Source organism: Dermacentor albipictus, chromosome 1 (genome assembly GCF_038994185.2).
Source record: "Dermacentor albipictus isolate Rhodes 1998 colony chromosome 1, USDA_Dalb.pri_finalv2, whole genome shotgun sequence".
NCBI classification, from domain to species: Eukaryota; Metazoa; Arthropoda; class Arachnida; order Ixodida; family Ixodidae; genus Dermacentor; species Dermacentor albipictus.
The window spans coordinates 149,026,049-149,038,211 of record NC_091821.1 but is presented as its reverse complement, the minus strand read 5'-3'; the positions used below and the strand labels follow the sequence as shown (position 1 = coordinate 149,038,211).

The 12,163-nt window shown below is 40.6% G+C and overlaps 1 protein-coding gene across 1 annotated transcript in view; it reads right to left on the bottom strand.

Annotated features, from left to right (window-relative positions):
- Positions 1–762: 762 nt before the first annotated feature.
- The window catches only part of Syx16 (syntaxin 16), a 51,343-nt gene continuing 39,942 nt past the window's right edge, over positions 763–12,163 (bottom strand). Inside the window, exon 9 of the mRNA XM_065433365.2 lies at positions 763–6,810. Coding sequence (XP_065289437.1) covers positions 6,628–6,810 — 183 coding nt within the window. The 3' untranslated portion in view covers positions 763–6,627. The remainder of the gene's footprint in view (positions 6,811–12,163) is intronic.

Sequence of the window (12,163 nt, the reverse complement as noted above, 5' to 3'; positions counted from 1 at the left end):
TAGGCAACAGCAGTCGAACAAACGGTGTCTCAGGCTGGAGTCAATGTTTCGAAAAAGGAGCTCATCTTCGTCCTGACCAAGACAAGTACCCTTGTTCAACGCCTGTTGTATACATGCAAGTCTCCTGCGAGTCTTAAAGAAATAATTTGATTAAATTCTTTTTTTTTTGTGCCAGAACCATGATCTGATCATGAGGCACACCATAGTTGGCGACTCCAGATTCATTTTGATCAGCTGGGATTCTTAAACATGCACGTACGTCTAAGTACACAAGCACTTTTGCATTTAGCCTCTATCAAAATGCGGCCGCAGTGGACGGGATTGAACCCATGACGTCGAGCTCAGCAGTGCGACACCATAGCCACTGGGCTACCACAGTGGGCAAGTCTCCGCTTCTTGTGATCTTTTGTCTTAAATGAAAATGAGGTGGCATTCCATCAGAGTACAGAGGATAGCAAATGCAGATATTGTGCATATGGCATTGCATGTTGCTATTGTCTGTGCTTGAAGCCAGTGATATTTTTTTTGCTGATCTTGCAAGAACATTTGAATGGCCTCTGGTTGCAGACAATTTTTTCACAGGAAAGAAACTATTCACTTAGGATTAATCTATATCTTATTTTGCATTTTTGTCACATTAGTATATGACAGGCATTGAAGCTGTAGTATATGTTTTTCACTTGGAACAGTGAAAAAACAAATCCAACAGAAAAAACTTTGAGTAAATGAAGAGGCAGGACATGAAGTAACATCACATGCACATAACATTAACATGCCTTTTATGTTTCAATGTTTGCAGCACTTACAATTTTATTAGTGAAAAACATTTACTTTGAGGTTCAAGGGTGGACCCCATGAATTTTAACTGACCCCTGACGAGACATTTATAAAGCAACAATCAAATCCACAGCATATTACCTCAATTCCCATGCAAAATAAATGACTTGGGTAACAAGCAAATTTCAATATAATTGTAGTGCTGGTTACTATAACAAAAACAATGTAGCTTTAGGACAGCAAGAAACGTGCACTTCCGAGCACACAATTTTTCTCAATCTCGACAGTTTTTAGCTCAACAGCCATCATAACACAACTATTCTTTCACAACTTTCTGAACAGCCTTCACACGCATACAAAAAAGCAAGTGAACATTTCAGACAGTAATGTACCTGCAAAACGCTAGCAAGTTCAGATCTGGTCTCGAGAAACCCAAACAGCCTTGTTGCCTTATGTGTGATTCAAATGCATGTGTAACTAAAGGCCAAATTATTACATTAGGTCCGCACCATTTTTATCCAGGGTAAATGCTTCTGTAAGTTGTGGTCCAAGTGTAGAAGTCGTAAGACGCCAGCTTTTTAACATTCAGCAAAAAGCTGTGGTGCACCGGTGCTTCTTTGCCTATAGCTTAAAGTACAGCTGATGCACAAAGCATGTCTCTCTGTATGCTCGGTAAATACCATAGGTTAGAATGTATATACAATCAAGTTCCAAATTGATTTATAAATACAGTAAACCTTCCGCATCTACTACAAAAGAACACAAGTAGAAAAATAGTTTACCGACACTATGTCCATTGAAGATTGTTATGCAAGGGAAATCTATTTTAACCTACATGCCTATAGCATAGCCCCTTAATAGTGGGTTTCAGATGTATATACATGGAACAAAACTTACAAAGAACACATCTCCTTGCACAATTTTCTCCCAACAGTACTTAAGGAGGGAAGGACACAATTACAACTAGTGCAGCTAATGTTTTTCAGTGTTCTAGAGGATGAGCACAAATCAACAGCACTAAAGCGCAAACTTGCTTCTTGAGAGGTTTCTTGTTGCTGGTAATGTGTATCACTATACAACATGCGAAATATATTTAACGGAAGCTATTTAGCTGCTGCTGAGCAAACAGTGAAGTTGTGTATCACTCTATGTCCACTTTGGAGCATTATTAAACTAATACACCAAGGCTGGTATAATATCAAATTATTCTAATCTGTTTTTATTCTAAATCAGCCATTAGCACTCCCTGATAGGCCGAAATGTCTCGGGCTCTGCCCATATAAGAGTGGTGCCCTCCCATATGGGCAGAGCCTGAGCCATTTCGATCTATCACAGAGGGCTAATGGCCAATTTGGAATAAAAACAGATTGGAATAGTTTTACATTATGCCGGCCCAACCTTGCATTCAGAGCTCTTCCAATATGGCAGTGATGAATATCAAGTGTGAATAAACTGTCCACATCAATATAATGCATGGAAATGCATAACAAAGATTGTTAGGAGGTGCAGAAAGTGAGAGAGCCAGGCACAGGCAAACATTGTATTACCATGTCACCTTCTTTTTTAATTGTTCTTTTTTTTTTTAAGAAGTGTAGTTTTCAGAAATTCCACTTCAATTACATATCAATACAAATGCTTATTCGTTTCTGAGCCCTTCTGCAGAGGCCATTGCAACCAAAAATGCTTTTCCTATTTCAAGTGGTAAAGACACAAAGAATGCTGCATTCTCACGCAGCTCATCGCTAACCATTCTAACCGACTGGGAGGCAGCCCTTAAAAGCGGCGACCTCTCAGAGCAACTACGGGCTGTCCAGAGGGCCTGCGACAGGGCGTAAGACCACAATCTTCCTACCCCGACGTAGTTGCGGCCCGCAACGGCTACGGGGACTCCCTGAAAAGGGAGGTACCCTAACGCTGTTCCTCAGGAGCATTAGTAAAGTTCTTTGTCTGTCTGTCTGTATTCTCACACTCTACAAAAAGTGAAATGTCCCTTCTATGTATTTTAATTTCTAGACAGTAAGGAAGCCTATCTTAGTATAAGCACGTTGGTACTTTTGCACTTGAATCATTGTGAAACCTTTAAGGCTTTCCTTATCGTGGCTGCTGTCTTGCCGAATATATTTGTGGAATATATTTATGCATATATACAAAGGCTACATGAAGGTATCCATAAGTGGCTCATATAAACCTTGTAGGCTGACCATGTATGTCCAGCTCTGTTCTTAAAACAACAAATTAATTTCCTATATAAGATCTGCACATATAATGTTGGCTCAAAGGCATTTATAAAGCACACCAATGTGTTATTGGAATGGTGAATCATACTTAACGGATTCATTGAATTACATAATTTTCTTTGATTTAGCCACTCAGTATGTGCCACTAGGTTCTTGGCCAATCTTCTGGAAACGGCATGTTCCACTATATACAATTTCAACTTAAAATATGTAGATATAATTTCGGCTCACAGATATCGCTAAAGCACACTGATCTGTTAACAGAGTGATTAATTATATTTCAAGAAATTTTTACTTTCTTTGATTTAGCCATTCGGTATCTGCAACTGGGGGTTAGCCCGTTTTCAGCCAATCCTCCAGAATGGTTATGTCCCAATGTAACACTAGAGGTACAAAATCCTTAAATGTTGCTTGATACGTGTCATACTTTTCTGTGCACACACCTGTCAACACCAAATTGTATGCATCGCCATTGGCTGTAAAGCATTTAATTATTCACTCCACTCAAGCTTTGCTCTGCATAGATCCCAACAAGTGCATTAGATCTGTATGAATTTTTAAAGATACATCTGTAATGATCATGAGTGCAAAGGTAACTAAACACACCTATTAGCCCACACTGCCTCACGAATTACGACTGCTCAAATAACTCAGAATATTTGAGAACATTGTCATGTGACAGAGGAAGAAGAGCCAATGACATCATAAACTGGCCTTTCCTGACAGCTTTTCTCTGCATGCTTCATTTTAATTAAAATGCTTTCATGTGTAAAGGGGTAACAGGATACAGCTGACTAACACTAATTTGATTTTCGTTACTGCATTAACAAGAGCATAAGCATCCCACAATTCTAAGCAGTCTTGACCACAGCTATTTAAAAAAAATTTAAATATTCACAAATGAAACTGAAGCTGATTCAGTTCTAAGCAGTCTTCTCTTGTTCAAGAGCTTACTAATTTGATCGTACCAGAAGGTCCCAGCTGGTGGCACAGCGTTCTCATGAGCCAAGCTTTCTGTTTTCTGTCTTAAAGGGGCCCTAAGCTACCCTGCCATTTTCAACACATTTAAGCGAACACATGCATCATGTACATAATATTGCAACAATTATCTTTGTCAAACATGGCAGCACTACGCACTTTGGGGAAGTCGCAAATTTAAAAAACAATCTCATGCACCTCTCCGAGCTTTTCCAGTCTCTTCTTTGTATCAGGGTCATGCATGTAATGTCACCAGGGTAAAAGGTGTTGATCTGTTGGTTGGCAAGGAAGGAGAGCGCCAACATGATGAGAGCTGGCTGTGTGTACTGAGAAAATATAGGGGCTTGCCCATTGTGCACCACTGGTCTTTCTGTGAAGCTTCCATTCAGTCTGCACAACACAGAGGGTGATTAGGGGTGGACAATGAAGGTAATTTTCTTCTTGTGTGATGTGACCCATAGCTTTCACTGCACTGTATGGACTAGGTGATAGTAAGCAGTGAGAAGGAGCCTAGAGGAAGAGTCGTGAAAGTGAGCGAGAAATTATGGCAGCCATGTCGTCATTGGACGAGTGCCTGTAATTTTTATATTATGGCATCTTTTTGAAAAATTCTTGTGGCTTCATGTTGATTGTAGACTGGGACGCAGCTGGCATTACATAAAAAAGTTGTAGAGCTTAGAGTCATTTAGGGGCCCCTTAAAAGTGCCATACATCAGACGATCTGACCTTGACTGATACACAAGCAGCATAAGGAAGAGCTAGACAAGGCAGCAAGCGGTGCAGTCAGAGTGGCGAAAATGAAAATAGAGCAGAATGGGTCAAGCAGATCTGGATAACCGAAAGATACATTAACACTATTAATTGAATGCTATTTCTGCAGAATATGGATATCATTTTTACCTATTCTTGCCAGCAGTTTTGTTGAGCATTTTGTCAACATTGAAAGAGAAGTGGATATCTGGAGTGCCATGACTAGCAATGCTGTTTTGCATATCGTGAGAGGCAGCGTGAATGGTGGAGATGACAAAAGCTACAAGGTTTCTGTCAGAGATATTACATAAGTGTCTATGCACAACAGAAGCTGGGCTCAATGCCACAGAAGTTCTTTCATGAGGCCCATGCTGAAGAGGCATTTAATTAAATACACTGGTGTGCTAGAAAACAAGCTATCTCAAACATTCTTTAAAGCTTGAATGACACAAGATGATCATGAATTGTTTTGAAATAAAGAGACTGCAAGTTTGAAAATTTTTCTGCCTTCCTTTTTAATTCAATGTGCTCGATAATTCAGCCAATTTTCACAGCTCCATCAGGGTTTACTTAATGGAAGTCGACTGTACAACTAAAAGTGTACTATCAGAATAAATGAAAATGCAAACAAGTAAAAAATGACTAGAATGTGTCATTGCATTTCCAGGTCTGTCTGCATTTGCAATACACAGTGGCTTATAAAGGCTCCAAAACTTTTACATTTGAGACTACACCATGCTTAGGAACAAGCTACAGAGTGACTGCATGTTGGACTCCCATGCAACAGGTGTTCTGATCAGCTTTTTCTTGTTTGCATTTCCATGTTTTGCTGATGGTACACACTTCTTTGGACAGCTGTGCAGACACATTTAAAATACTAATGCATGCAAAAAAAACAATCATAAAAAAAAAACTTGGATCTTCGAAGACTAGGGAAATTTAAATAGACACTGTTAACTTGTGCAGCATACTTACAGCATGGCTGCTGCATCATTTGAATGCCAAGGAAAATTCAGCACAAAGAACGTGCAATAACCAACTCTGTGATACAAATCAAAAAGAAAAATTAACTACACAACTAAGACTCTAGAAAAATCTGAAGTCTGTAAAAACTAATACAAGCCTTCACATTCACTTGTTTCCCTGGCCTGCTGAACGCAGGATGGTAAAAGTTCTTGAGGTAAACAGCAGAATTTGTTGCCCCACAAGGTTGTACACCCTGCTACTTTTCCGTTTTTGAAGTTGGTTGTGTTGTCATAAAACAAACAGTCATCCCAAAAGTTGGGCACTAGGGATATACGAGTTAACATAGAAATATAGCTTGATTAATTAAAATAAGCTTACAATGGCCGTAAACATTAGTGATAAAGCACAGAAGTCAAACCATGCTTTGGAGTACCTAAGAGAAGAAGATGCGTGCAAAATTACCTCAGAAAGGAGCTTTATGTGCACACAAAGAAATCCAGCCATTACTTTACCAACAGTCATCAATCAATGACAGCAACAGTTAATTGAAAATAATGGTGACAAGCATAAAATACTCGCACTACCAAGCACAGCAAAGTACAAGCACCAGTAGCTGGAGGTGCCCTGTATCACAGGTTTTTTTTTTTTGTGCACTAAAAGAAATGAAGAGCAAATATGCATGTTATCAGCTTCACACAGTGCATTTCTCTTAGGTAGTTTCCAGTCAACATTTACATCAGTCACATCACAATGTTTCAAGATATAACATGATTGTGAACCAGGCAACACCTTTGCTCCCGAGCAATGCAGCAATGACAGCAACGCATACACTGTGGTGGTGCATGAAGGCGTGTCCCACACTGATATGTCTCTGATGTCGCCCGCAGGTCATGAGTGGAAAGCACAGCACTGTTTCAGTCTACAGCTTGAATGCAAAGAGAAGGATAATGAGGATGATAGTGGAGGCTGCCATGACAAGGATGCACATCATTTTATGGTTCTTCTTCTGATACGTGTCAGCCTTTTGTAGCTGTTGGAGGCCCTGTTGAACCCTTGTCTGCACTGTGTCCAAGTTATAGTCTATGCGATCCAGCACAGTTCCCTGTCAAAATTAAAGCATAAAAATGTCACTGATTAGGAAAGAAATATGTTTCAGCAAGAAGACAATGTTAGTGTGTGTACATTTGTATAGAGTGATGTAAAATAACCAAAAGATGTGAGTGGACCCTTTTATTCGGAATTTTGGCATTTCAGTTCTTGCAACAAAAAATAAAAAAGGGGAAAAAGCTGTATATAGACACTTGCCTAGATATACTATAATATAAAACATTTTGTGCTGCAATAGAGTAACTTGAAATTGCCTCGGCACACGTAACATTGTGTTTTTGGAAACACCAGACATTTAGCACATTTAAATGCCCTATAACTGAACGCACCAGTGTGGCAATGGTGGCATCAAAATGAAATTTACATGCAGCACTTGTTTTTTCTACAATGCAAAAAAGATGTGCCCTGGTTTACTACCAGCATCCTTAAGGGGATAGTACAGTGCTGGCACTATTCACGTTTCTCCAGCCACAACATATCACCTTAAAGACTGGACCACAACTTTGTGCCATATAAGCCCCCCATGCACCACTGCTAGCTAATCTCACTGAACTTGTTAACCATTGTCACATTTTCAGTCACTTCTCGCCTTCCTACATCCAGCCTTGTGAATTACCCGGGAGCTCAGCTTCTCAGAAGAAATTCTATTTTCCACTCCCTTCCTCACATGCACTCACATATGAACATACAGCACAGTTCATGATACATATCACATAATACATATACATATAATACATAATACATATGCACATAATACATATGCACATAATACATATGAACAGACAACAGCTGCAACAGATGATCTGCATCCTCAGGTGGAAGTGCACCATTGGTTTGAAGAAACATCTGCATTTGTTGCAGTTCTGTTTCTATTTTTACACGTATACAAATTAGTATACATACATATACCATTAAAGAAAAAGATTAGCAGAGAAGCATACATGAAGTATTCGTGATGATGTCACATGAGAAACCAATGAGACTGCTCGCCCAAAAGGCATCACTTGTGTATTGTTTATAGAATGGACAGGGACGACATAAAACATGCAGAGAGGGGTGCAAGACTTTTAAAATCCATTAATAAATTACAAGGTTTAAGCAGGAGACTTAAATTTGGTTCTTAATATTCACGAGGACTTCCCTTACCAAATGAATGTGTTCATGGTTTCATTCCAGGTCATTTTGTTTGTATGTGCAATATAACAAAGGCAATCAGGTGTGAAATGTTTACAGTGCTACAAGAAAACGAAGGACAATAGTGGGGTGTAAATTGCAGGAATTAATCATAAAGGTTCTGTGGGTAAATTGCAACTGTTAGTGGGGAGTGCTAAACATTCAAAAAGTCACAAAGCGGCCATTTAGTGAGAGCCAGAATACTTCTACAATATGTAAAGGATTGCTGTAAGAGAGTGTAGTAGGCACATAAGAGTATGAAACTTTTCAGTGAGATATGGAACTCTTTATGGATACTCATGGTAGATTCAAAGTGTGTCTAGAATGACTAAGAGAAAATTTGAGGTGCTCTAGGTGAACCTATGCCATGCACCGAACTCCATAGCTGTTGAAAAAGCAAGTTTCAAGGAGACTTTGAGAGTGCTTCTAAGAGCTGAGAGAACTTGTGCAAAGATTAGCTAGGAGTTTCAAGAACATCTTGAGGGGACTTACGCAGAGGGGAAAAAAAAAAGAGAAAAAGAGATAGCATGTTTTGAGACATTTTATTGCATTATCAGGACTCCACTAACTCTCCACAAATTTCAAATCTTACCAGTATATTTATCCAAGCATACACTCTATTCCTACATATTGTTAAACCAATACAATCTGTAATTTTACAGCAAACATATTGTGCTCTCGGCAAGCCTGGAGGCACACTGAAATTTTTACAATTTTGCTGTTGTCTTGTGGCCCCCTCATTCCCTCTACAGCTTTCAAATTTCATCAGAAAGTTTTTGAATGCATATACTCCATTCATATGAGGTTTATACTGAACAATCTCAGTAGTTCTCTCGTGGCACTTCAATATACAGCCTCAAAATGCTCCTGAGCAAGCCATCACTTAAACTGACTATTTCCTGCAAAGTGTCTAATTCATACCCAGGCCTGTATATGTATCCATGCATTACCCTTACCATTCCCACACTTCCTCCAATTTTCAATGAGCTGAGACATTTGGATGGATGGATGTGTCTTGGCGCAAGGGCCAGGTATGGCCAAAAAGCGCCATGACTGATAATGTTAAAAAAATTAAATTATGGGGTTTAACGTGCCAAAACCACTTTATGATTATGAGGCACGCCGTAGTGGAGGACTCTGGAAATTTCGACCACCTGGGGTTCTTTTATGTGCACCTAAATCTAAGTACACGGGTGTTTTCGCATTTCGCCCCCATTGAAATGCAGCCGCCGTGGCCGGGATTCGATCCCGCGACCTCGTGCTCAGCAGCCCAACACCATAGCCACTGAGCAACCAAGGCGGGTACTGATAATGTTGTGTTAAGCGCTGATTTGTGAGTGGCGATGGTGGGATGTAACATGGCTGTAAAGTGGCCTAAAATCAATCAGTGTCATGGAAGCGTAAAATAGTATATAGCATAAAATTATGATAGTGATACATGTAGTGGTCTGTGGATATAGTACGCGTGATAAGTGATCATGGAGCTAAAATGCGAGAATATGTAAATAGCACTTATGCCTCCTAGGGGCCTTTGAGCCCAAAGGCTGGGAGGCAGGTGCTTTCTTTTATTGCACCTACCGCAGCAGAAACCTCTGTTAGAGGCTGTGCTACGGATTTCCTGGGGCTATAATATGAAAACTACTTACATCTTTTAAAAATCGAAACAGGGATTCATGTTTGAAGAGAGGTTCTATACCTATAATCATTTGAGGATGGAGTGGAATTAGCTGCCGATGTGGTAATGAAAAATGCTTTTTCCTATTAGCGTCTAATTGAGTGCATTGCAGCAGGATGTGAAGCATGGTAAGTGGCTCACCACATTTATCACACATGGGCGGATTGCCACCGGACAAGAGGTATGTGTGTGTGCTGTATGTGTGTCCTATCCTGAGTCTACAAAGTGTTACTTCTGTGTGGTGGTTCTTTGATACCGGCGGCCAGTTGCCAAGATAAGGCTTGATAACATGTAATTTATTTGCTGTTTCTTTATCCCACAAGTGCTGCCAGAAATCTCTTAGCTTTTTTCTTATTGAGGGCTTGAGGTCCATTACAGGGATAGTCGTGGAAGTGTCTGCAGCGTTCGCGTGGACGGATGTGGCTAGCTGGTCAGCTAACACGTTTCCCTCTATCTCTCGGTGCCCCGGCACCCAGCATAGGACGATATGCTGCTTAGACGCATAGGTTTTTAGCAATGCTGAGTAAAGAGAAATAATTACAGGGTTTTGATATTTCTTGACAGTTTTCAAAGCATTTAGGACGCTCAAAGAGTCTGTGTATATAACTGCCTTTGGGATATTAAATTCTTTAATGTGTTTAACAGCGGCCAATATCGCGTAGGCCTCTACTGTGAAAATACTTGTGTTAGGGTGCAGAACACCAGCATCCGAAAAGGATGGACCGACCGCTGCGTAAGATACGCCAGAATTACACTTCGATGCGTCTGTAAAAAATTCAGGAGAGGAGTATTTGTGCTGTAATTCGAGGAAATACATTCGTATATGCGCGACAGGCGTGTGCTTTGTAACAGTTATGAAAGATATATCACAGTCTATTGGTTGCCACTGCCATGGCGGGGGCCATATAGCAGGGGACATAAGGTGGTATTCTAGCAGTGGAACCCTTGTTTCTTCAGCCATGTCTCTGACACGCAGTGAGAAAGGCTTTGCCACTGTGGGCGGGTTGCGAAAAAGTTGACAACTGGACAAATCGTTTATGGTGGAGAACGCGGGCTGCTCACTGTTTGCGTTCACTCTCAGAAAATACATGAAAGAGGAGTCTGTTCTCTGCAGATGAAGTGATCACTCATCCGATTCAACGTAAAGGCTTTCCACTGGGCTTGTTCTAAAGGCACCTGTGGACAAGCGAATGCCTAAGTGGTGGACAGGGTCTAGCATCTTCAGAGCAGTTGGAGTAGCCGACTGGTAAACTATGGCTCCATAGTCTAGTCGTGTGCGTATGAGGCTTTTATACAAGTTCATGAGACATTTTCTATCACTGCCCCAGGTTGTGCGTGAGAGCACCTTTAAGATATTCATTGTTTTCATGCACTTGTCTTTAAGATATTTTATGTGCTGTACAAAGGTTAGTTTCGCGTCTAAAATTATGCCCAAGAATTTGTGTTCCCTGTTTACGGGCAGACGCTCACCATGCAACACAATTTCAGGATCAGGGTGCAGGCCTCTTTTTCTAGAGAAAATGACACAGGTACTTTTTTGTGGGTTCAGTCTGAACCCGTTCTCATCAGCCCATTTGGAGACCCTGTTAAGACCAAGCTGGACCTGTCACTCACAGATTGCAAGAGAACTTGATTGAAAACCTATCTGCACATCGTCAACATACGTTGAATAGAAGATGTTATGTGGTATGTGTAGACGAAGAGAATTCATTTTTACTATAAAGAGCGTGCAGCTGAGCACCCCGCCCTGTGGCACTCCAGTTTCCTGTACAAATTTCTGTGACAGAACATTGCCCACTCGAACACGGAATGTCCGATTCGACAGATAACTTTCGATAACATTGAACATATTTCCGTGTATACCTAACTGTGAGAGGTCTCTCAATATCCCAAACCGCCACGTTGTATCATAGGCTTTCTCCATATCTAAGAATACTGATAAGAAAAACTGCTTATGGACAAAAGCGTCACGGATACGTGCCTCGATACGTACGAGATGGTCAGTGGTGGAACGACCCTCCCGAAACCCGCACTGGTATGGGTCCAGCAATTTGTTTGATTCTAGGAAGTGTAGTAGGCGACAGTTAACCATTTTTTCAAATACTTTGCAGAGGCAACTTGTTAATGCTATAGGTCTGTAACTTGATACAGAGGAAGGATCCTTTCCGTGCTTCAGTATTGGAATTATAATAGACTCCTTCCAAGCAGAGGGGATCTCGCCGGAAGACCATATAACGTTGTAAAGAGAAAGGAGGGTTTTCTGTGTTTCGGATGGTAGTTGTTTTAACATCTCATATATTACGCGGTCTGAACCTGGGGCGGATGTATTACAGCAGTTCAGTGCTGCCTGCAGTTCTGCTATGCAGAATGGTTCATTGTACGGCGCACTTTTTGCGCATTTCCTTTCTAGCTTTTGCTTCTCTATTCGTGTTTTGTACTTTAGGAATGTTTCGGTGTAGTGTGAGGAGCTGGATATGTGTTCAAAGTGTGTGCCAAGAAA